General features: G+C 39.7%; 1 protein-coding gene across 3 annotated transcripts in view; it reads right to left on the reverse strand.

The window, feature by feature from the left end:
- MGAT4A (alpha-1,3-mannosyl-glycoprotein 4-beta-N-acetylglucosaminyltransferase A) overlaps window positions 1–26,802 on the reverse strand; it is a 181,759-nt gene that overhangs the window by 63,410 nt on the left and 91,547 nt on the right. For all 3 annotated transcript variants that reach the window (XM_066267803.1, XM_066267800.1, XM_066267801.1), the window contains exons 4-5: window positions 26,238–26,378; window positions 4,329–4,462 (exon numbers count right to left, since the gene is read on the reverse strand). In XM_066267803.1, the coding sequence (XP_066123900.1) occupies window positions 4,329–4,462; window positions 26,238–26,378 (275 nt within the window). The remainder of the gene's footprint in view (window positions 1–4,328; window positions 4,463–26,237; window positions 26,379–26,802) is intronic.

Consider the following 26,802-nt stretch of genomic DNA (forward strand, 5'->3'; position numbering starts at 1 on the left):
TGATACCCTTTCTTGTCCATGTGTATTCTTCTCCAGATCTTTCTCATTCTAAATTTTCTCCTCATATATGAAAGTGGACCAGAGGTAATTCAATCCTTTACAAAAAGTGAAACTATTTGCAAAAGATTAATTTACTTCTGTCTATTTACTCTAGGTTAATTCTGAATGGGCAGTAGGGATAGTTTTATAAAAGGGATGAGGTGGAACCTGAGGATGAATAAGAAAGAAGAAGAAAGAGGTAACATTTCAGGCTAAGGAATAACACAACCAGAACCAAAAATGCACAAGGTCTACATAATGAACCAGAAGTAAAATAACTAGCACACAGAACTACTAACACTAATATGTAAAGAACTCTTAATAAACAGGTAGGAAACCTGGAAAAGAGGCAGTCTGACAAAACCAGATTATTTTAGTTATTGAGAGGTTAAGAGTTGCCCATAAAAACAATTCAAATTAAGTAGGCAGTTGGAAATATGGGCTCAGGAAGAGGCTAGGGATCTGTCTAGCACAGTGGTAGTCAACCTGGTCCCTACTGCCCACTAGTGGGCATTCCAGCTTTCATGGTGGGCGGTAGCAGAGCAACCAAAGTATAAATAAAAAGATAGATTTAACTATAGTAAGTTGTTTTATAAAAATTTATTCTGCCAAACTTAGCGAAAATCCGACATAAAGTACTTGGTAAGTAATTATTATTATATGCTTTAACTTGCTGTAACTCTGCTTAATAAATTTTATCAAGTTACTTCCCTACTTTATAAATCACCATTACTGTGGAACAGGTGGGTGGTTAGAAAATTTTACTACTAATAGAGATACAAAAGTGGGTGGTAGGTATAAAAAAGGTTGACTACCCCTGGTCTGTATCTAGGAACCATCTCATATGTAGGTCAAGGTGAAAGCTACAGAGTATCACTTGTTACTAGTGTTGATGAGCCCTAAGCTACCACTTACTTTAAAATGACTTACTTTAAAACTTGATTAAGGTAGAACCAAATGTAAATGTAATAATTAAGAATTTTAAATTACCCAAAGGCAATTCAATCAACTCTATAAATTATTTTTTCTGTTCAGTACAGATTTTCTTCCAAATATTAAAATTCTATATAGATACGTATATAATATAAATTCTGCAAGTCGGGAGAAGTCCTCATAGATCAGAATACTTGAGACACTTGGGCCACACCGTGAATTTACAACTTTCCATGTGTGATCTCCTTATGCGTCCCTGTAACAACACTGCACTCAAAAGGCTCAATAACACCATTCTCATTTTAGAGATGAAGAAACTAAGTCTGAAGAAAGAAAAGTGACCTGCTCAGGTGGCAGTAAGTGGCAGACATTAAGTAGCAGAATCCAGGGTCTGAACACAGGTCATCTGACTCCAAACCCAGTGTTACTACATCTTATTATCAGGAGTGATAGAAAAACAGACTCCCACATGTGCCCAGACTGGGATCTACCCAGCAAGCCTCATCTGGGGCCGATTCTAGAATCTACTGAGCCTCAGCACCCGAGGCCAATGCTCAGACCAGCCAAGCCACTGAATGCGAGAGGGGAAGAGAGAGAGATGGAAAGAGGGGGACGGAGAGAAAAGCAGACAGTCACTTCTGTGTGCCCTCACTGGGGATTGAACCTGGGACTTCCGCATGCCGAGCTGACATTCTATCCACTGAGTCATCTGGCCAGGGCCAAGGGTCTTGAATCTTTATGTCCACTAATCTGTCTATACACTGAACACTATTTTTCAAGTGTGTAAGAATTTTTTTCTGATTAAAATACCAATACATGTTCATTATTTTAAAAATTCTAATTTTATAAAACTATATACAACAGAAAGTGGCATCTTCCCATAATCCCAATTCTCAAGATAGCTGCTACTAATAGTTTGCAATATATTCCACAAAACCATTTTCTCAATTCACTTGATTAATGCAGATGTAGGAGCTATATACATGTGTGTATGTCCTTGAATATATTTACACACTTGCAAATGTTACTTCTGAATCAATTAGAAGAAGAATGTTAGGTCACAGAGTATATTTTAAATTTTAATAGCTTTCCAAGAAGGGCATACCAAATTTCTACTGGTATACATTATGCAATTGACAAACATAATTACTTAAAATGTAACAGACAAAAAAATCAAACAAATTCATGCAAAAGACAAACTGGACTAAATACAACATTTCAGAGTTCATTCCTGTCATACATGAAAATTTATTATGAATAGAAAATGAGCAAGGTTATAAAAACAATTGTAAATTCAAATGATCCCCCCAAAACTTATATCAACATTTAACCCTACTCAGTAAAGAAACCCAAATTAAACAAAAGTAATGTATTATTTTTTAACCATCAATTGACAAAAATATATATTTAAAAACTGATAGGCCCTGATCGGTTGACTCAGCAGTAGAGCATCCACCCAGTGTGTGAAAGTCCCAGGTTCAATTCCCAGTCAGGGCACACAAAAGTGGCCATCTGCTTCTCCACCCCTCCCCCTTCTCTCTCTCTCTCTCTCTCTTTCTCTCTCTCTCTCTCTTCCCTTCCTGTAGCCATGGCTTAAATGGTTCGAGCAAGTTGGCACCGTGTGCTGAGGATGGCTTCATGGCCTCGCCTCAAGTGCTAAAATAGCTCAGTTGCTGAGCAGCAGCCACAGATGAGCAGAGCACTGCCCTGTAGGGGGCTTGCCAGATGGATCCTGGTTGGGGCACATGCGGGAGCCTATCTGTCTGCCTCCATGCCTCTCACGTGAAAAGAAGTTTGAAGACTGATATTATCTAGCAGAGCTGGGGACGGGGAAATAAGCTTTCTCACAGAATGCTGGAAGAATAATAAACTGGCTCAATCTCTGAATAGCATTTTGGCCATGTATGAACATTTTAATGTTTGTGGACTCTGACCAAGGCAATTTTACATTTAGGAATTGATCTAACCTCAGTAACTATACAAAGGACACAAACACTTATTTACAGTAATGCTCACTGCTATGTTGAAAATAATAACAAAAACCTAGAAACAACCTAAAAATGTCTATCAACCAGAAATAAATGATGTTAAAACAATACAATGGAAAAACATATAGTCAGAAAAAATGATGCTGTGATATTTATTCTTTGTAACATGAAAAACATCCATGATATTAAAATACATATACAACAAATCCATTTGTATGCAAGTCCCAGGAAGAAATTTCTTAAGATATATTTCAGAGTATCTGTATGGAGGAATAACAGGTAATTTTTCATTACATATTTATTTAATTATCTTGAATAGCATACATGTGTTTAGTCTTAGAGTAAGAAAAACATTAAGAAAATTTTCATTTAAAAAACACTGAAAAGTTGGAAATCAGTTAGGCCAGAACCAGATGATGTTCTAAATCTTTCACATTCTGAAATTCTATATAATATTGTAATTAAGAAAATAATTACTTTAAGGTGTTTTTTTCCTCATTATTAATGAAAAATTTGCTCAAGATTTATTCTTTCCTTAGATATTTTAAGGAACCTAAATTACAGGAAATATAGTATTTCCTCATGATTATTTTGACGTTTTCAATAATAATGATGGCTGTGTCTTACAAGTACAGGCCGGGGTGGAGAGAATAACAAGATAATAAACCCCACACTAGGCTAATCCTTTCTCAGATTTCAAAACTCCCAAAGAACATCAATGAATCTTCAAATTTAGGTCCTAGAGCAGTGGTAGTCAACCTGGTCCCTACCGCCCACTAGTGGGCATTCCAGCTTTCATGGTGGGCGGTAGCTGAGCAACCAAAATATAAATAAAAAGACAGATTTAACTACAGTAAGTTGTTTTATAAAGATTTATTCTGCCAAACAGCGAAAATCCTACATAAAGTACTTGGTAAGTAATTATTATTATATGCTTTAACTTGCTGTAACTCTGCTTTATAAATTTTATAAAGTAAAGTTACTTCCCTACTTTATAAATCACCATTATTGTGGAACTGATGGGCGGTTAGAAAATTTTACTACTAACAGAAATACAAAAGTGGGTGGTAGGTATAAAAAGTTGACTACCCCTGGACTAGAGCAACAAATAGTGACTCGCTGTTCTTAAAGATCTATGTATGAAATATTATCTTACTGAAAACAGATGACTATTCCTGGCCTGTAACTGTAAGAGAGAAGTTAAGGCAAACAAAACAAGTTAGACTTAAATTTAACTATCAAATGGAATATATTACCTAACCTTTACTCATAACATTAAAAAATGCTCATAAAAGTATATTCAATTATTCAACTATAGTTTCCTATAGATTATATGTGGTAAAAAAGTAAGAACAATTAAATAATTACCTCTCCTATGAAGACTACTATTACACAGTCCAACTTTTCTTCAGGATACAGATTATCAATAAGGGAATGAAGTGTTTCAATGAGGTAAGATTTAACTTCTCTCTTCACAGTGGGAATTCCCATTACTATTGAAACTGAAACAAAATGATGACAGTAATTATATAAAAAGATTTTACAAAGGCAAGATAAAAAAAAGACCACTACCTCAAAAGTACTATACCCTCTCAAATTGATAAATATAGTTGAGGGATCAAAATATACTACATTTCAGAAAAAAAATAACCAAAAGAATATAAAAGCATACCCATAATACTCTAATTCTTTTCCACAGTGCTTATCCATAAGAAAATAAATAGTATCAAAGAACCAATAAAAATGAAGGATATTAAATTTCACACTAAAAAATAACTATAAAGTGTAAACAAATTTAATTATACAACTAAACCTTAGAAACACTAAATGCATCTTAAATATTAATGCCCCAAATCTCATGTATATGATGCACTGAGAGGATACATGACATCCCTTCTGCGGTTTCCTTGCCCAAAATGCATAACCTCAACATAATCATGAAGAAACATCAGGCAAATCCAAACTAGGAGAATAGATCACAAAGCAATTGATTGGCCAGTACTCTCTAAAGCAGGGGTCCCCAAACTATGGCCCGCAGGCCACATGCAGCCCTCTGAGACCATTTACTCGGCCCCCGCCGCACTTCTCGAAGGGGCACCTCTTTCATTGGTGATCAGTGAGAGAAGCATAGTTCCCATTGAAATACTGGTCAGTTTGTTGATTTAAATTTACTTGTTCTTTATTTAAATATTGTATTTGTTCCCACTTTGTCTTTTTACTTTAAAATAAGATATGTGCAGTATGCATAGGGATTTATTCATAGTTTTTTTTTTATAGTCCGGCCCTCCAACGGTCTGAGGGATAGTGAACTGGCCCCCTGCGTAAAAAGTTTGGGGACCCCTGCTCTAAAGTGTCAAGATCAGGAAAGACAAGAAAGAGTGAGGGATTGTCCCTGACTGAGGAAGACTAAGGAGACACGATAATTGGATAAAATATGGGCTCCTGAGCTGGATCCTAAAACAAAAAAATAATGAAAAAAATGACAAAATCTGAATAAGATGGAAGGTTAATTAACAGTATAACATCAATGTTTATTTTCTGGTTTTGATCACAGTACTATGGTTACATAATATATGAACATTTAGAGGAACCAGGTGAGCTATATGGAAACTCACACAACTTTTTTTAAGTCTAAAATTTCAGTTCTACTACGATGCTTGTTTCGAAATGCAAATTTGTCCCTATGTGTGATTAGTATATTAGGAAACCATTTCTGCATAACATGGATTTCACATTTGGTTATGTGCAATTTCTCCTCTGTTACACTCACTAGGTGGATGCAGAAAATTGTACTCACTGGAACTGAGTTCAGAAACTGAACAAAGCATTGCAGGAACACACAAAATGCATATACTATCAACTGAGCCACAGCTGCCTCTGTTCACAGCATCTGTGAACCATACCTAGCCACATCTGGTGTCAAAGCTTTCTGTCAGATTTCAGATAACCTGCCTTGCACCACTTTCTAAATGCTTCCAAGCTGTAGTCCTTCTGAAGCCCATTTTAATACACAAACTTCAGGTCTTTTTTTTTTTTTTTTGTATTTTTCATAACTTAGAAGTGGGGAGGAAGTAAGACACATTCCCGCATGTGCCCAACAGGGAACCACCTGGCATGCCCACCAGGGGGTGATGATCTGCCCATCTTGGGCATTGCTCCATTGCAGCCAGAGCCAATCTAGAGCCTGAGGAGGAGTTCATGGAGCCGTCCTCAGCGCCCAGGCCAACTCTGCTCCAATGGAGCTTTGGCTGTAGGAGGGGGAAGAGAAAGACAGAAGAAGAAGAGGGGGAAGGGTTGAGAAGCAGGTGGGTGCTTCTCCTGTGTGCTCAGACCAAGGGACTTCCACATGCCAGGCCAATGCTCTACCGCTGAGCCAACTGGCCAGGGCCCACAAACCTCAGGTCTTTTCCAAAGCAGAGTACCATATTTATTGTAGTCATTTTCTATTTGTTAATCAATTAACATGTGTAAAATTGTGTAACCTATTTTATTGGATTCTTATCTGTTTTTATGTGTAACTGGCAAAGCTGTTGAGTGTTGTAACCCTAACCTCATTTTTCTCAATTTGCACAATTCTGCAGAGTGCAATAATTTTTAGGAATGCATATATTGTGTTACAATACAAGAAAGTTTTTTAAAAAATCATCTTTTAAGAAATCTTAGTATCCTGCATGTTATATGTCAGTAGAGAAATACTTTACAAATGTTAAAAATAATTGCTTTAACAAATTATTGAAGATAATACAAAATACTTAAAATTCACAGAATTCTCAAGCTCAAAAGAAAGTTAAAGATCATTGATCAACAAGTCTACCACTATGATTATGAATATAAAGTTTATAAGATCCAAACAGTTAAAGGGACTTCCCCAAAACTATTCCTCTTTCATTTTGGGATGAAGAGATTTCAAGGATTCAAAAAGTGATTTGCTATATTTGTTCCAAACATATTTACTGAACACCTATTAAATGTAAGGCATTATTCTGGTGATAGGAGTATAATAGTGAACACCACAGATGAGGCCCCTGACCTCACGGAACTTACATTCTAGAAGAGGAGGCAATAAAATAATACAATCTTAGAGGCTAAACGTACTATATCAATTAAAATGTGGCAATCTTAGAAAAAGTGGGTAGGAGAGAAAGAGGTACCTTTATAGATAGTGAAGGGCATGGAAGGCCTATCTGGGCCTTCCCATCATTAATCAACCGAGCTGGTGATTAATGATGAGAAAGAGAAGAGAAAGAACACTGCAGAAGAAGAAACAGCAAAGCCCTGAAGAAACAAAGATCTTAACATTGTAAGAAACACTCAAAGATAAAATAATAAGCCTAGATTAAGAGCACTAGTAAGGGGTCTTTCCCAGAAAACTTTAAATTTAGTGTTAATTCTGAGAGTAAAAGAAAGCCATTATCGAGCAGGACAGTGACATTATCCAACTCATTAATTTTAAAAGTTTACCAAGTTTTGTGGAGAATAGACACAAAAGTGTTTAGAGTGAAAGCATGGGGAAATCAATTAGGAAGTTAACTGCTGTAATTAAAGGAAAAGATGGTGGATTGAATTAGGGTATTTAAAGATTTAGGACATAGTTTGGAGATCCTCTCCAATGGGGCTGAAGACTGGGAGACACAAAGGAGAAGGAGGACTGAAGGATGATCTGAATAAGTGGGTGGGGGATCTCTTACTGACAACAGCACACTGTTTTGACCCTGTTACTCTGAGACCGTAAAGACAGAATGAGTTACCCCAGAAGCAAATTTCCATATATCCTACCTCAGAATTCTAAGTTAAATATTTTAAATATTTAGAACATAGGTTAAAAGAGTAACATTCATGATGCAAAGCATTCCTACAAAATGTTAACTCATATGGAGTTCAAAAGACTCTGTGTATAGAAAAAGCAAAATACACGCTGACCCACAGTATGCAAACATAAGTGGATAAAGTTATGACACAGACTCTGTTCCCTGCCACGGTTTCTGGTTGTCTTCTTTCTGTTTTGTTTTGTTTAAATTTTAGATGGCATGTCCAGAGAAGTCATTTTTCCCAACTATACTGTTTTGGAATTAAAATTTAAATTTTTTTAGTTTGAAACAAGGCACTTAAAAACTACAGGCCCTGGCCGGTTGGCTCAGCGGTAGAGCGTCAGCCTGGCGTGCGGGGGACCCGGTTCGATTCCCGGCCAGGGCACACAGGAGAAGCGCCCATCTGCTTCTCCATCCCCCCCTCCTTCCTCTCTGTCTCTCTCTTCCCCTCCCGCAGCCAAGGCTCCATTAGAGCAGGGATGGCCCGGGCGCTGGGGATGGCTCCTTGGCCTCTGCCCCAGGCGCTAGAGTGGCTCTGGTTGCTGCAAAGCAACGCCCCGGAGGGGCAGAGCATCGCCCCCCGGTGGGCGTGCCGGGTGGATCCCAGTCGGGCGCATGCGGGAGTCTGTCTGACTGTCTCTCCCCGTTTCCAGCTTCAGAAAAAAATTAAAAAAAAACAAAAACCTACAAAAGCACAAAGCACTAAAAATGAAAGTATTAATTTCAGCTAAATTTACAGAATTAGAATATCCACGCTTGTGGTATTTCACAAAATTACCACAAAAAAAAGACAATTTTTCCTGACTTCTGGGCACAAGGTAAGATTGCACTTTCTGGTCCCCTCAGGGTTGGGGAGAGTAGTGGGAGAGGTTGTGACAAGAAACAATGAGTCATCCCCAGCCTAAGTGGAACTGCAGTGTGAAATCCTTCAGTTGTCTTTTCCTCAGCAGAGTAGCCAGTAACAGTCAAGATGACCCCTGCTTTGTCTGCCTGATGGACATGTACTTTGAGTGAAAAATAAATAACACTAAATTACTTAAACCACTGAGATTTGGGGGTTCTTAGTTACCACAGCATAACCCAGACTGTCCTGGTCCTGCTTGATTCAATGCTCTTCTACAGCTTACAATCTAGAAATATATGTATTCTAAAACGTAAAAGTTCAGAATAAATATGTCAGCAATATAAACAATACATAGCATCCTTCTAGGGAGGATCAAGGTAGACTAGGGAATCAAACAGAAATAGAGCCAAACAGTTGAATCCAGTACTTTGTTCCACTAGTTAATCATCCAATATTTGCTATTTAAGTATTAAATGTTCTATAATACGTTGATTATTGAGGAGCCACTGCGCCACCTCACCCACAGGTGTTGTAAAGTACCAAAAGCTACAGAATCGATATAAATATTTTAAGAGGCTTAAAGAACATTTTATTAATTTGGGTTAAAGTGTGCAGAGAAATTTTGAGAATAATCTCTGTACTGTGTGATTGGCATAAAACCAGGATGGCCCTTGGCATTGTATTGTAAATGCAAAGGGAAGGAAAACATGGATTCCCAGACATTCCACCACACCTGTGGGAAAGGGGTGAATGGCTAGCCAGGTGCAGGGAGAGAAAAGACAAAATAAACCTTTTCTTATAGTAATGAGCCATTTGCGGGCATTTGTCCCCATAGAAACTACCTCTCCTATGTAAATGCATATGGTTAATACGTGTGAGTCTGGACAGAGAGATGGCGAATAAACACTAGAAAATATAGGAATGCCTTTTAATATGTAAACAGACATCTTTCTACCATTGTGTTGACTTGTAAATTTTGTTTTCTCCAAAATGATGTATGGCTTGCAAATTGAACATGGTCCTATCATGTTAAAGGACATATGACTATAACCAATAGTGGTAAAGGGCACCTAATCGCAATTTTTACTTCTGTACTTCCCACTTACAAAACTATAAAAACTAGGTAGAACAAAGGGCCGGCGCGCTCTCAGATTTCTGTCGGAGTTGCCGCCGCTTGGTCAAGCTAGACATTAAAGCTTTGATGTATAATTGATGGATTTTGTTCATGTCTTCAATGTTTCGAGTCCCTCTGGATTAGGCTTAACAATTATATACTAGACAATCTAAAATACAGTCATAAGATAGGTCAGGCCGCTGCCTCATGGTGTTTATAATTTGACAGAGCTATCAACCGTTATTATTTGTTTTCTTCAACTTTCCTAGGAAGTTTTCAAATTCTAGTATTTATTTCCTTTAAGATCAAGAGAAATTTAGGAACAATTGTTGTAAAGTAACGTTCTGCCAGGTTTACGTAGAGACACAAAGTCCAAATGAATTTTTAAGGAGTTTTATTAAAAGGAGGAGATTTATTAATATGCCGGCCGCATATGACTAACACGGGGCAAAGCTGACCCAAATTGAGCCATGCAGATTATAGCCCTGAGGCAGGTTATATACCCTTGATCACACACAGGTTGGCAGGGAAAGGAGGAGGAAGGGAAGATGACACAATTTATTATCAAGCTTGTAACATTCATCTATAGGATTTATAAAAAAAAAAAAACATTTCTACATGTTAAAAATTGTAAGGTAATAATACAATAGCAAAAAATGTTGCTTTTCATATTAAAAGACATTTCCAAAATTTTCAGTGTTTATCTGCTATTCCTTGGGTATATACATTAACTATACACCTTCAGGATGGGATGGGGAGTCTACACTGCGCCAGGGCCTAAGCCTCAGTGAATGGCCCATTTAAAGAAAGAAAGGGAAAGGGAAAGAAAAGGCTTCACTTAATTTCCCCCCCACACCTGGCTAGGTGTTTATTTTCTTTCTTACAGGTGCGGGGTAAGGGAGGGAATTCAAGTTTTCTTTCTACTTCTATTCAAAACTTAGCACAAAATCTTTTTATTTATAATACAATGCTGTTATCTATCCTGAGTCGGTGCAAATCACACAAAAGTATAAAATCATATTTACAAAATCTTTCTGTATGCTAGCCTAAATTATAAAATGCTCTTTAAGCTTCCTAGTAAAGGGGGTTTTCTACACAGTATGTCTCTGCAAGCCAGAAAAACTCCCTCATTCCTCTCTACAGAAAGGAGAGAGCAAAAAAACCTGATTCTTTTTCCTAAAATATTAATATTAATTTTTCAATTCTTTGGTACCTTACCACACAATCTTAATTTGGCATTCTGAATCTTTAATTACTAGTCCACCTTCAGTTACAACTAAATTATCCTCCCCCCTCCCACCCCAGTTTTTATGAAAGAGGCAGAGAGACAAGGAGACAGAAACATCGAGCTGTTCCTGTGTGTGCCCTGACCTCCAACCTGTGTGCTCCGGGACGATGCTCCAGAGCTCTCTGGCCGGTGCTAGCTTTTATCAATTTTTAGGGAGACAGAGAGGAAGGGAGAGGGGAGGGTGAAGGGAAGCATTTGTTATTCCACTCAGTTGTGCATTTTTTGGTTGTTTCTTATGTGTGCCCTGACCGGGGATTGAACCTACATTCTAGTTGTTTTGGGACACTTTTAACTGACTGAGCTAACCAGCCAGGGCCTATTTTCCTTTTCCAATATTTGCTGCTAGTCAAATATTTTTAGCCTATCATGTTTCCTATGGTTTGATTTTAGTCACTTATTCCCCATTTCTTTCCTTATATTCCATGACAATATATCTATCTCTACTGCCTAGATGCACTGCACCTCCTTTGTCTTGTCTTCATCTTTCTTTTTCCAGAATCTTAACTGTTGGAAACCTTCAAGGCTCTAGGTAATCTCATCCATCCCTGCATCTTCAAAAACTAGTTACTTGCAAATGATGACCTAAAATAAAACCTAACTCAATCTCTCCTTTGAGTCCCAGATCTAAATAACCAACTGCCTATACTCCATTGATAACTCCAAATCACCTCCTAACTTAACATAGCAAATTGAATGCATGGTCTTGCCTTGCAAATCAGCATTATAAAACATTTCTACTGTCCTCTTCTCAGTGACTAGTACCATCCATCAAGTTACATGATTCAAAACCCAGGACTTAACCTGATGTGGTGGTACAGTGGATAGAGCATCAATGTGGGACGCTGGGGTCCCAGGTGTGAAATCCTGAGGTCATCAGTGCAGGCTCACCAGCTTGGTCGCCAGCTTGAGTGTGGGACCATGGACATGACCCCATGGTCACTGGATTGAGCCCAAAGGTTGGTGGCTTGAAGCCCAAGGTCACTAGCTTGAACAAGGAGTCACTGGCTCAGCTAGAGACCCCGGTCAAGGCACTCAATATGAGAAGCAATCAGTGAACAACAAAAGTATCAATTATGAATTGATACTTCTCATCTCCGTTCCCTCCTATCTGTCTCTCTGCCAAAATGAAAAAAATAAAAAGAAACTTGAGGACTTACCCCTGACTATTCCCTCTACCTTGGTCAACCAAAGAGCCCATCGCTATGTCCTCCCATACACATCCCCACACATTTCAAACAATTCATAAATCTTTACTGCTTCACTACCATCTAGCCAAAGCTCATTTTCTCTCAAGTGGATTCACGACAGCAGCCTCTATCTGGTCCTTTCACATCTACTCTTCTTCCCACATTTTCAATCATTTGTCTCACTGCAGCAAATGTGAGCTTTGCAAAATTTGAATCTTATAAAGTCATCCTAAGTAAATCCTGCTTAAAACCCTTCAGTGGTTTCTTTCTGCTCTTAGTATAAAATCCCAAACCCTATAAATGATCTGCAAGGCCCTTCATGGTCTGGCCTCAATATGTCTCTAGTCTCATCTTCTTCCATGCTCTACAGTGGTTATCCTAGGATATTCAAAAGGTTCAGTGACTCTCAAAATGTTAAGAACTATTGCCTAATGATTTAGGAGGGAAGATTTTTAAATTAAATGTGAGGGTTTTCTTGTTTTTCCTCCCAGTTTTATGCTTTTTCTAGCTCAAAAAAAAGTTATCAGTTTAATAAGAATGTTAACTATAGGAAAGCTGGTTTACCAATATTTTATTATTTTTAAGATGGATAATGTTATAAACAAATGGAATGGAATAAGTATCTTCAAAAGGAACAGAGAGAATGTCACATTCATAAAATAAAAACAGACTAATATAAAAGAATATATTAGTGATTCTTAAGGTTTTTTGTTTGTTTGTTTGGGGGGGTGAGAGGAGAGGAGATAGTGAGGCAGACTCCTGCATGCACCTGACCAGGATCCACCCAACAACTCTATTTTGGACCAATGCTCAAGTACTGAACTTTATTAACACCTGAGGCTGACACGCTTGGACCAACTGAGCTATCCTCCGTGCCTGGGGCCCCGCTCAAACCAATCAAGCCACTGGCTACAGGAGGGGAAGAGGGAGAGAAGGGGAAGAGGAAAGAAAGAGGGAGAAGAGAGGGAGAGAAGGGGAAGAGGGAAGGAAGAAAGAGAGAAGGGGGAGAGACGGGGAAGAGGAGGGGGAGAGGAGGAGGGAAGAGAAGGGAGAGAGGAGGGGGAGAGGAGGAAGAGAGAAGAGAGGGAGAGGAGGAGGGCAGAGGAGGAGGTGAGGAGGGGAGAGGAGAGGGAGAGGAGGAGGGGAATAGAGAGGAAGAGGAGGAGGGGAGAGGAGGGGGTGAGGAGGGGGAGAGGAGGAGGAGAGAAGAGAGGGAGAGGAGGAGGGCAGAGAAGCGGGTGAGGAGGGGACAGAAGGGGTAGAGGAGGGGGAGAGGAGGAGGAGAATAGAGAGGGAGAGGAGGAGGGGAGAGGAGGGGGTGAGGAGGGGGAGAGAGGAGGGGGTAAGGAGGGGGAGAGGAGGAAGAGAGAAGAGAGGGAGAGAAGGAGGGCAGAGGAGGGGATAGAGGAGGGGGAGAGGAGGAGGGGAATAGAGAGGGAGAGGAGGAGGGGAGAGGAGGGGGAGAGGACAGGGTGAGGAGGGAGAAAGGAGGGGGAGAGGAAGGGGCGAGGGAAGGAAGAGGGAGAGAAGTGGGAGAGGGAGAGAAGCAGATGGTTGCTTCTCCTGTGTGCCCTGACCAGGAATCAAACCTGGGATGTCCATACGCCAGGCCGACACTCTATCCACTGAGCCACTGGCCAGAGCCTGATTCTTAAGTTTAAAAACATGTGCTTTCCGGGCCCTGGCCGGTTGGCTCAGTGGTAGAGCGTCGGCCTGGTGTGCAGAAGTCCCGGGTTTGATTCCCAGCCAGGGCACACAGGAGAAGAGCCCATCTGTTTCTCTACCCCTCCCCTTCTCCTTCCTCTCTGTCTCTCTCTTCCCCTCCCACAGCCAAGGCTCCATTGGAGCAAGGATGGCCTGGGCGCTGGGGATGGCTCCTTGGCCTCTGCCCCAGGCGCTGGAGTGGCTCTGGTTGCACCCCCTGGGGTGGGCGTGCCGGGTGGATCCCGGTCGGGTGCATGCGGGAGTCTGTCTAACTGTCTCTTCCCGTTTCCAGATTCAGAAAAATACAAAAAAAAAAAACAAGAAAAAAAAAAAAATGTGCTTTCCAGAGGAAGACAAGATGGCGCTGCAGTAGGTGGACGTACCAACATCCACCTCCCAGAACCAAAGTGGATTACAAAATAATTTTCAGAACTATCATCTGAAAAACCAACTTTGGACTAAACTAAGAGGACTCTTCAACCAAGGAACACTGAAGAAGCCACACCAAGACTGGTAGGAAAAGCAGAAATGCGGAGAAGGCTGCCCAGCTCCCTGGAGCAAACAGCAGCCGGGAGAGACTTGCGTGGCAGGAAGTGAGTTTAGCAGAGAGGGGAGTGTCCTGAGCCCCAGGAACAAAGCCCCAGCCTGCAGCCCCAGAGCCTAAAAGAGGCGTAAGGACAATATTTAGCTGGAAACAAGACAGGATACTGTTTGTGAGAAAGAGACAGATTTCTCAGACCCAGGACTCTTAAAGGGACTGTGCAGAACACCTCTCTCACAACCACTCACCCGGGGCTCCGGGGGATGGGGAGAGAGGACTGGAATAGCAGGAATAGAATGTAATCTGGGAGGCACAGGGAGAAATATTTTGGGAGACAGCCACCCTAACCCCTGGGTCGAGTCATTCCCCAAATCTGAAGTGAATATTTCCCCCGAAAACAGCAATACCAGAAAAGGGAAGCAGGAGAGCAGCCAAACAAGCTCCCCCGCGGCACTCAGAGTAGAGTTGCTTAAAGGAGGGAGCTTTTGGGTCTACAGTAGTGAGTCTTAGGGTCTGAGATGCAGCGCCCCCACCCACATGGCTAAGGGCTTGCCGGAGGGCAGGTGGCAGTGGGATGCAGAGGCGTGGTTCTGTCAGCACGGGCGGAAGCCAGCTGGCCACCACTGGGCTCACGTGTGAGCTCAGTCTTGCCTGGCTGGGGAGGAGGGGGCGTGCAAAACCAGTCAAGCCCAGCTGCTGGCAGTCTGTAATCCAGCCTGCTGGAGAAGGGTGGGAACCCCGGAAGGGGTGGAGACCAACCCTTGAGCAAGGGCACAGGAGCACAGCCTTGCCCGGCCCGTGGAACCAAGGCTTGTGGCCTGACTTAGGAACCGGCTCCTCCTGCAGGGGTGGAGCCAAAAGCCCAGAACAGGCGGAGTTCCACTACTGAGCTGAGCGTGGGCACACAGTTCTGCCTGGCCAGGTAGAGCCAAGGATAGCAGCCATTCTACGAGCGGACTCCCCCTGCAAGGGCAGGGTGAAAGCCCGGAAACAGGCAGAGACCCGCAGCTGAGCAAAGGTGCTCACCCCTGCCCTCAGGGCCGAGCATAATGCCACCCACGAGGGCGGGGGAAAGGTCAAGGCCACCAAGGCTTGTGCACCCGAGCACGTGATCACAGCTACTCCCGTGAAGGAGAGGTGGAAACCACAGCAACAGCCCCCAGTAGGCAGTCACGGCAACGCCCAAACCCAAAAGCCCTAGGCAGCAACAGAAGAGGGGTGGCGGGCCTACAGACCATACGTAGGGAACAAAGGCCATAACCAGTGGACTCTAGTTGCCAAAACCTTTACGCAGAGAAATGTAACACAAATGAACCAAGAGAAATCTGCAGAAAAGGACCTAAATGAATCAGATATAACCAAATTACCAGATGCAGAGTTTAACATAACGATTGTTAGGATGCTCAAAGATATTAGAACAACAATAGATGGTCATTATGAAAACCTAAATAAAGAGATAGCAAATATAAAAAAGGACATTAAAATAATAAAAAAGAATCAGTCAAAAATGACAAATACAATATCTGAAATAAAGAACACAATGGAAGGAATTAAAAGCAGGATGGATGAAGTGGAGAATCGAATCAGCAAGTTAGAGGACACGATAAAAAAAGGCATGGAAGCAGAACAGAAAAAAGAAAACAGACTCAAAAAGTCTGAGGAAACTCTAAGAGAGCTCTGTGACAACATGAAGAGAAATAACATCCACATCATAGGGGTTCCTGAAGAAGAAGAGAAAGAACAAGAAATAGAGACTTTGCTCAAGCATATCATAGCTGAAAACTTCCCTCAATTAAGGCAGGAAAACATCTAACATGTTCAGGAAGCACAGAGAACTCCATTAAGGAAAAACCCAAAAAAATCAACACCAAGACACATCATAATTAAAATACCAAAGCTAAGTGATAAAGAGAAAATATTAAAAGCTGCTAGAGAAAAAAAGGCTATCACCTACAAAGGAGCCCCCATAAGGATGACTTCTGACTTCTCAACAGAAACACTTGAGGCCAGAAGGGAATGGCAAGAAATATTCAAAGTAATGCAAAACAAGAGCCCACAACCAAGACTACTTTATCCAGCAACGCTATCATTTAAAATTGAAGGAGAAATAAAAAGCTTTACAGACAAAAAAAACTAAAGGAATTCACTACAACCAAACCAACATTGCAAATAATGCTAAGGACCTGTTGTAAAAGATCAAAGGAGAAAAAGAATATAGCAAAAGAGGAATACAGTTTTAAAGAATAAAATGAAAATAAACAATTACATATCAATAATAACCTTAAATGTAAATGGATTAAATGATCCGATCAAAAGACATAGGGTAGCTGTGTGGATAAGAAAACAGGACCCATACATATGCTGTCTACAAGAGACACACCTTAAATCAAAAGATGCACATAGGCTGAAGATAAAAGAATGGAAAAAATATTTCACGCAAATAAAAATGAAAAAAAAGCTGGGGTAGCAATACTTATATCAGACAAAATGGACTTTAAAACAAAGACTATAGTTAGAGATAAAGAAGGTCACTACATAATGATAAAGGAAGCGATCCAAAAGGAAGATATAACCGTTTTAAATATCTATGCATCTATATAGGAGTACCTAAATGTATAAAGCAGATTTTGATGGATTTAAAGGATGAGATCAACAGCAATACTATAATAGTAGGGGATTTCAATACCCCATTAACATCATTAGATAGATCCTCAAGAAAGAAAATTAACAAAGAAACAGCAGACTTAAAGGACATATTAGATCAACTTGATTTAATAGATATCTTCAGAACCTTTCACCCTAAAACAGCAGAATATACATTCTTTTCAAGTGCTCATGTTACATTCTCTAGAATAGACCACATGTTAGGGCACAAAAGCGGTCTCAACAAATTTAAGAAGATTGAAATCATATCGAGCACTTTCTCTGATCACAATGGCATTAAACTAGATATTAACCACAACAGGAAAACTGAAAAATACTCAAACAATTGGAAACTAAATAGCATGTTATTAAATAACAAATGGGTAAAATTGAGATCAAAGAAGAAATTAAAAAATTCCTAAAAAGAAAAAATAATGAGCATACATCAACTCAAAATTTATGGGATACAGCAAAAGCAGTCCTGAGAGGGAAGTTTATAGCATTACAGGCATACCTCAAGAAGCTAGAAAAAGCTCAAATAAACAACTTGACCCTAATTCTAAAAGAACTAGAAAAAGAACAGCAAGTAAAGCCCAGAGCTGGTAGAAGGAAGGAAATAATAAATATCAGAGCAGAAATAAATGACATAGAGGCTAAAGAAACAATACAGAGGATCAATGAAACCAGGAGCTGGTTCTTTGAAAAGGTAAACAAGATCGATGAACTTTAACCAGACTCACCAAGAAAAAGAGAGGAATCAAATAAATAAAATTAGAAATGAGAGTGGAGAAATAACAACTGACACAACAGAAATACAAAATATTGTAAGAAAATACTATGAAGAACTGTACGTCAAAAAAACTAGACAACCTAGATGAAATGGACAAATTCCTTGAAACATATAAGCTTCCAAGAATTAATTTGGAAAAATCAGAAAACCTAAACAGATCAATTACAACAAATGAGATTGAAACAGTTATCCAAAAACTCCCCAGAAAGAAAAGTCCTGGGCCTGATGGCTTCACAAGTGAATTCTACCAAATATTCAAAGAAGAACTAACTTCTATCCTTCTCAAGTTATTTCAAAAAATTCAAGAGGAAGGAAGACTTCCAAGCTACTTTTATGAGGCGAGCATAATTCTGATTCCAAAACCAGGCAAAGACAACACAAGAAAATTATAGGCCAATATCCCTGATGAATTTAGATGCAAATATCCTCAACAAAATATTAGCAAACCGGATCCAGCAATATATGAAAAAAATCATACACCATAATCAAGTGGGATTTATTCTGGGGAGGCAAGGCTGGTACAATATTCGCAAATCAATCAATGTGATTCATCACATAAACAAAAGGAAGGAGAAAAACCACATGATAATTTCAATAGATGCAGAAAAAGCATTTGATAAAATCCAGCACGCATTCATGATCAAAACTCTCAGCAAAGTGGGAATTCAGGGAACATACCTCAACATGATAAAGGCCATCTATGACAAACCAACAGCCAACATCATACTCAATGGGCAAAAATTAAAAGCAATCCCCTTAAGATCAGGAACAAGGCAGGGGTGCCCCCTTTCACTACTCTTATTCAACATAGTTCTGAAAGTCCTAGCCACAGCAATCAGACAAGAAAAAGAAACAAAAGGCATCTAAATTGGAAAAGAAGAAGTAAAACTATCATTATTTGCAGGTGATATGATATTGTATATAGAAAACTCTAAAGTCACAGTAAAAAAACTACTAGACCTGATAAATTCAGCAAAGTGGCAGGATGTGAAATCAATACCCAGAAATCAGAGGCATTTTTATACACTAACAATGAACTTTCAGAAAGAAAAATTAGGGAATCAATTCCCTTTACCACTGCCACCAAAAAAATAAAGTACCTAGGAGTAAATTTAACCAAAGAGGTTCAAGACTTGTACTTGGAAAATTACAAAATATTGATAAAAGAAATCAAGGAAGATACAAACAAGTGGAAGCATATACCATGCTCATGGTTAGAAAGAAAAAACATCATTAAAATGTCTATATTATCCAAAGCAATTTATAAATTCAATGCAATACCAATGAAAATACCAATGACTTACTTCAAAGATGTAGAACACATATTCCAAAAATTTATATGGAACCAAAAGAGAACACGAATAGTCTCAGCAATCTTGAAAAGGAAGAATAAAGCAGGAGGTATCACACTTCCAGATATCAAGTTATATTATAAGGCCATTGTACTCAAAACAGCCTGGTACTGGCATAAGAACAGGCATATAGATCAATGGAACAGAACTGAGAACCCAGAAATAAACCCACACTTTTATGGACAACTGATATTTGACAAAGAGGGTAAGAGCATACATTGGAGTAAAGACAGCCTCTTCAACAAATGGTGTTGGGAAAATTGGACAGCTACCTGCAAAAAAATGAAACTAGACCACCAACTTACACCATTCACAAAAATAAACTCAAAATGGGTAAAAGACTTAAATGTAAGCTGTGAAACCATAAGCATCTTAGAAGAAAACATAGGCAGTAAGCTCTCTGACATCTCTCGCAGCAATATATTTGCCAATTTGTCTCCACAGGAAAGTGAAATAAAAGACAGGATAAACAAATGGGACTTGATCAAACTACAAAGATTCTGCACAGCTAAAGACAATAAGAATAGAATAAAAAGACAAACTACAAAATGGGAGAATATATTTGACAATGCGTCTGATAAGGGGTTAATAACGAAAATTTATAAAGAACTTGTAAAACTTAATACCAGGATGACAAACAATCCAATCCAAAAATGGGCAAAAGAAATGAATACACACTTCTCCAAAGAGGACATACAGGTGCCAATAGGCATATGAAAAAATGCTCAACATCACTAATTATTACAAAAATGCAAATTAAAACCACAATGAGATATCACCTCACACCAGTCAGAATGGCGCTCATCAATAAAACAACACAGAATAAGTGCTGGCGAGAATGTGGAGAAAAGGGAACCCTCCTGCACTGCTGGTGGGAATGCAGACTGGTGCAGCCACTATGGAAAACAGTATGGAGATTCCTCAAGAAATTAAAAATCGAACTGTCTTTTGACCTAGCTATACCACTGTTAGGAATATACCCCAAGAACACCATAGCACTGTTTGAAAAGAAGAAATGCACCCCCATGTTTATGGCAGCATTGTTCACAATAGCAAAGATCTGGAAACAGCCCAAGTGTCCGTCAGAAGACAAGTGGATTAAAAAGCTTTGGTATATATATACTATGGAATACTACCCAGCCATAAGAAATGATGACATCGGATCTTTTACAACAACATGGATGGACCTTGATAACATTATACTGAGCGAAATAAGTAAATAAAAAAAACTAAGAACTATATGATTCCATACATAGGTGGGACATAAAAATGAGAGTCAGAGACATGGACAAACAGTGTTGGGGTTACAGGGTGGGGGGAGGAGAGGGAGGGGCACAAAAAACCAGTTAGAAGGTGACAAAAGACAATTTTATCAATGTCACCCCATTAAAATGAATCACATACATAAAAAAAAGAATGTGTCTCACAGCTAATTCAGGCAGTTAGAAGAATAGTATAAGGATGTTAATTCTGCTTCTCAGGCCACATCCTACAAAAGGGGCCCCAAGCAATTTGGTGAGTTGGCTCCTCTGATTTTGCCAATTGGATTAAAAAAAAATAGGTCAGGAACGCCTGAAATGAAACTAACAATACATAAGCATAAATTTAAAGGACTTTTAGATACTGGAGCTGATGTATCTGTTATTGCTAAGCTACATTGGCCTCCTTCCTGGCCCACTCATGCAGCAGCCACAGAATTACAAGGTATAGGGCATAGTAAATCCCCTCAACAAAGTTCTAGTTTTCTACATTGGGAAGATTAAGAAGGTCATTCTGGATTTTTTTAAGCCTTATGTGCTCCCTGGATGGCCAGGTAATTTGTGGGGTAGAGATGTTTTGAAAAATATGGGAGCATTGCTTGTCAGTCCTAATGGTTTAGTCAGTACTCAGATGCTTGATCAGGGATTTTTGCCCACCAAGGGACTACGGAAAGAACAGCGAGGAATTCTCACCCCCATAGAAGTGGCACCCAATACCAGAAGGTGTGGATTAGGATATCAAAATTTAGCATAGGGGCCTTGGTAGCTCCTGCTACCTCAATAATGCAGTGTGCAGACCCAATTACTTGGAAATCAGATAATCCTGTATGGGTAGACCAACAGCCCCTTTCTCAGGAGAAACTTAGGGCAGCTGCTCAATTGGTACAAGAGCAACTACATCTTGGGCACATTGAACCATCTAATAGCCCATGGAATACACTTCCATATTTTGATCTTGTTGCCTCCTGGATTATCAGGGAGCATAGGTGACCCTTACAGCTTATAGGTTTTGAGCCTCAAAATTACTGTTGTTCCTCTTTTCAAAGGATCAACAACAATGGCTCTGGGAAACTTCCATTAAATGACAAATTGCTCTTGCAAATCAATGGACTTTATACTGAAGCTGTCAACTTAAAATCAGCTCAAAGTCTAGAATTATATGCCATTATCACGGCTTTTCAGCATTTTCTATATTCCCCCTTTAATCTATATACAGACAGCAAATATTTACTTACGGTGTTTCCACTATAAAGACTGCTGTCTTAGGGACAAATGCTGATGAACTATTTCAGCAGTTCCTCCTTCTTCAAAGACTTGTATGTCAACATGGAGCTCCATGTTTTATAGGACATACTCAAGCTCACTCCATGCTCCCTGGAGCTTTAGCACAAGGGAATGCCCTTTTTTCTCTCTCTCTCTTTTTTTTCTTTTTTGTATTTTTGTATTTTTCTGAAGTTGGAAACTGAGAGGCAGTCAGACAGACTCCTGCATGCGCCGACCGGGATCCACCCAGCATGCCTACCATGGAGGGGATGCTCTGCCTATCTGGGGTGTTGTTCTGTTGCAACCAGAGCCATTCTAGTGCTTGAGGCAGAGGCCACAGAGCCATCCTTAGCGCCTGGGCCAACTTTGCTCCAATGGAGCCTTCGCTGCGGGAGGGGAGGACAGAGACAGAGAGGAAAGAGAGGGGTAGGGGTGGAGAAGCAGATGGGCGCTTGTCCTGTGTGCCCTGGCCGGGAATTCGAACCTGGAACTCCTGCACGCCAGGCCGATGCTCTACCACTGAGCCAACCGGCCAGGACCTAGGAATGAATCCTGATGAACGGGAGACATCAAATCTTTTTCTCCTGCAAACTACTACTTTCTTTATTTGATCCAGCTAATAACACTGTTTTGTCTTTTTCCAAATAGCTCCGATATATGGAGAAGATTTATATAGGTGAATGGGGACCCTCAAACCCCTCAGCGAGATCTTCTGAGCATGGCTTTTAAGATACCAATAGGCAGAAAAAGCCCAATAGAGATCAGGGGAACTACCAGCTTTTAGGATACACCCTTAAAGGCTCCAACACCCCAAAGGAGTCTCATAGGATGCCATCTGGGTCCTGCTTCAATAGTGGAAAGGAAAGTCATTGAGCTAAAGCCTGCCAGACTTACATGCCTCTGCTGGGAGGAAACAGGGACACTGGAAGGTAGGCTTCGCCCTCGCTCCTCTAAGGGAGGGTCCAGTCTCTTCCAGCCCTGCTCCAGCTACCTATGACCTAACCTTGCCCAGAATACTGGGGTTTGCCAGTGAAGGCTGAAGGTGCCCAGGGCCGTCGGCCCCATCTACGACACTGTGGACGAGCCTAGAGTATTTCTCCCAAGAAGCAGATAAACTGATTTCATTTGCACAAGGGCCACTTAACTATGTCTTGCCTGAATAGTCAGGTTTTTTATTCTTCCCTCGAAGATCTCTGTTGTGGGTGTTGATAGTCCTATTTTCTGCTGCTTTGTTTAATATACAGTGTTTCCTTTATTCCTCCTACTGCAATGCCCCATTCATATTTCAGACTGGGACCTACTCCTAATCTAGAGCTCTCTTTCCCCCTTTTGCCAACTTCTATTATGAATCTACCTTTGCCACCCAGCTTAGTGTATCCCAAGTTTCTCTTTACCAAGCCACAGTCGCAGAGCTCCAGGGAAAAGCACCCTGGTCTCATCTCTGCAGGCAGAGGAGAACAGAAGCTCCATCTCTACACATGCTGCAGATGGCTTTTCCAGTCTACCTGAATCATGACCAGCTAGAAGCAGTGGTCATTGGGACTTGGATGTGAGCTGCAAAGTATAGAATTGTGACAATTCCAGTGCCATGCGAACTTTTCCTGGATGTGGACATTTCCTGGACTCCTGCTCCTTGTGACAGCTCCTAACAGAGTAAACGGAGGTTGGGTTGCATTTTTCAGGGATTTGGCAAGGTGTTGGGGCCAACTTGGACTTGGCGAACATGTTAAGAACACTACTCTTTTATGGATTCTTGCTGTATTGGACAAGAGTTTGCTTAAAGGCTTTAGTCACTGTAAAAAAAATAAATAGAAGGCTGGATAAAGAAGATGTGGCACATATACACCATGGTATACTATTCAGTCATAAGAAATGATGACATCAGATCACTTACAACAAAATGGTGTGATCTTGATAACATTATACAGAGTGAAATAAGTAAATCAGAAAAAACCAAGAACTGCAGGATTCCATACATTGGTGGGACATAAAAACGAGACTAAGAGTCATAGACAAGAGTGTGGTGGTTACGGGGGGTGGAGGGAGGGAAGGGGGAAAAGGGGGAGGGAGAATGGGAGAGGCACAAAGAAAACTAGATAGAAGGTGACGGAAGACAATCTGACTTTGGGTGATGGGTATGCAACAGAATTGAATGACAAGATAACCTGGACATGTTTTCTTTGAATATATGTACCCTGATTTATTGATGTCATCCCATTAAAATTAATAAAAATTTATTTATTATAAAAAATGTGCTTTTATTTGGTATTCTTATTAAAGATTAATGAAGTCTAAACCAACAAATGAACTACATGACTAACACATCTTAACTACACAATGATTATTAAAGAAAGAGTACTATAACAAATTCAGAAATGACTAATGACCAATGTTCTAAAAAACAAAACAAACAAAAAACTTTAGCCCTGGTCAAGTAGCTCAATTGGTTAGTGTTGTTCTGATATGCCACGGTTGCAGGTGCAGTCCCTGATCAGGGCACATATAAAAAGCAACCAATATATGCATACGTAAGTAGAGCAACAAATTGATATTTCTCTCTCTCCTTCCCCTACCCCCTTTCTCTAAAATCAATAAAAATTAAAACAAAATATTTTAGAGTATGCTACATATCTTGTTAGTCTGTATATACCCAGTACTTTCTAGATAAATATTTCTTAAATCACAAAGAAATGAAAGAATAAGTTAGTCTGAACATGCTATTTTAAGAGTTATCTCCTTTGGAAGACAGAGTATAATGTTAAATAATTCATAAAGTAGAAAGATAGTAGAGCTAAAAAAAAGATGAATGTATAATCTTGTGCTTAGATGCCTGGCTGGTGGTGGTGCAGTGGATACAGAGTCGACCTGGGATGCTGAGGTCCCAGGTTGAAAACCTCAAGGTCGCCAGTTTGAACTCAGGCTCATCTGGCTTGAGTGTGGGGTCGTCAACTTGAGCGCTGTGTAGCCAGCTTAAGCATGGGATCATGGACATGATCCCATAGTTGCTGGCTTAAGCCCAAAGGTCACTGGATTGAAGCCCAAGGTTTCTGGCTTGAGTCCAAGGTTGCTGGCTTGAGCAAGAGGTCACTAGCTCAGCTGGAGCCCCTGGTCAAGGCACATATGAGAAAGCAATCAATGAACAACTAAAATGATACAACTAGGAGCTGATACTTTTCATCTCTTCTTTCATGTCTCTCCCTCCCTTAAAAAAAAAAAAAGCTTATATTACAGATCAAACAATGTAATGAGAAAACTTGTCCCCCCAAGCAGTAAAATACCTAAGAATCCTACTGAATTAAAAGCTCATTCTTTTTTTTTAAGTCTTTTTTTTTAAAGATTTTATTTATTGATTTTATAGAGAGAGGTGTGGGGCGGATTTCAACTCATAGTTGCCTTGCTTTAGTTGTTCACTGACTGCTTGCCATACATGTCTTAAGCAGGTGAGCCCGGGGTTTCAAATCAGCGAACTCAGTGCCCCAGGTCGAGGCTTTATCCACTGCACCACCACTGGCCAGGTGAAAGGCAGATTCAATCAGCTTTGCAAAGGCATTATCACAATGATGAATTTCAGTAACTATGAAGTAATGGTTTTGCCATTTGTTAAAGACTTATTAGGAGAATAGAATATTTTGGTCTCTACATTTAAAACTCTACAAAGAAAAATTAACAACATAGTAAAAGTAGAGGAATAAAAAGTATAAACAAATGGTAAAGAGGTCCCACAAAAAAAGTTAAAGAAGCTCTCTGGTGGCTCTAAGAGGAGATTAAAATGCTATGAATTATCTTTGGTTATATCAGAAAAAAGAGTCAAAGTAAAGTATTCTATCATGAGAGGCTAAATAAAAGTAACTATGTACTTCCATCTCTATAAGAAAATGTAGGGACAGATACAAAAAGAATTTTTTTGAGAGAGTAGAAAGGGGAGAAAGGGAGGGAAAAGAGAGAGAGAGAAGTATCAACTTGTTCTACTTAGTTGTAAATCCACTGATTGCTTCTCAGAGGTGACCTGATCCAGGCTTGAACCAGCAACCTTGGGATCTGTCCAGCACCCTCAGCATCAGACCAGCGACCATGGGATGAAGCTGATGATCCCAGGATCATGCCAGTGGCATTGGCGCTCTGGAATGAAACTCTATTTATTATGCCACGGGCAAGGTCAAGAAAAATTTTCTTGACAGGACTGTAAGAACTATTAATGTTGAATAAGATATAAGGAAAAAAGGTCATCTCTCAAATTTTTAAAATTAAAAATAACAAAGGTTTAAGTATTTTTCTGCCTGGAGATGGAGCAGAAACTCAGTATCTTATGATCCTTTTCAGCTCTAATTAATCTGGTCTATGGAGAAAAATGTCCAATTCTTTTCAATATAAACTTCAGAATGAAGTTACTATGCACAGAAAACAAATTTTTATTTGTTAACCTGTCAAACTTCTAACAGTTAATGAATACTCCGGGACAAACACAATAAGAAAAATAAACATACCTCCTGTTCTTCCATTACCAATCTGCACAGCAGGTTGAAGGCTTCCTTCATTTTTCAATAAATGAGGCAAATGATAATAAATACTTGGCACTTGAAGAGATTTTTTGCTTGTTAACTCCTTTAACAGCTTTAGGGTATTATCTGAAACACAGAAGTAAAATATACCCACAAGACAACTTACTTATAGAAAGTGCAGCTTTTATAAATACAGCAGTAAAATTGATGAAAACTAGAACTAAAGAATTTTCTTTCCTACTTCATACTTTGGTGAATGAGATCTCCATTTAAAATGAAAAAAGACACTTTTACAACCAAACTAAATAATGAAACTAAATTTTGGTGACAATGTGATAAATGTTCCAGCTATTCAGAACAACAGCAAAACCCTCAAGAATCTCTGTCCTATTATTCAATAATTACCTTTTAGGAATTTAACTTTCATACATTCAATGAATATTTAGTGATTAGCTATCTTGTTGCAGCCACAGTGTTGTGTGTTTGGAAATCAATAGTCCTCAAAACACAGATCCTGTTTTTACGAAAGTCATAACCTAATAAAGGGCTA

Source organism: Saccopteryx bilineata, chromosome 3 (assembly GCF_036850765.1).
Source record: "Saccopteryx bilineata isolate mSacBil1 chromosome 3, mSacBil1_pri_phased_curated, whole genome shotgun sequence".
Lineage (NCBI taxonomy): Eukaryota > Metazoa > Chordata > Mammalia > Chiroptera > Emballonuridae > Saccopteryx > Saccopteryx bilineata.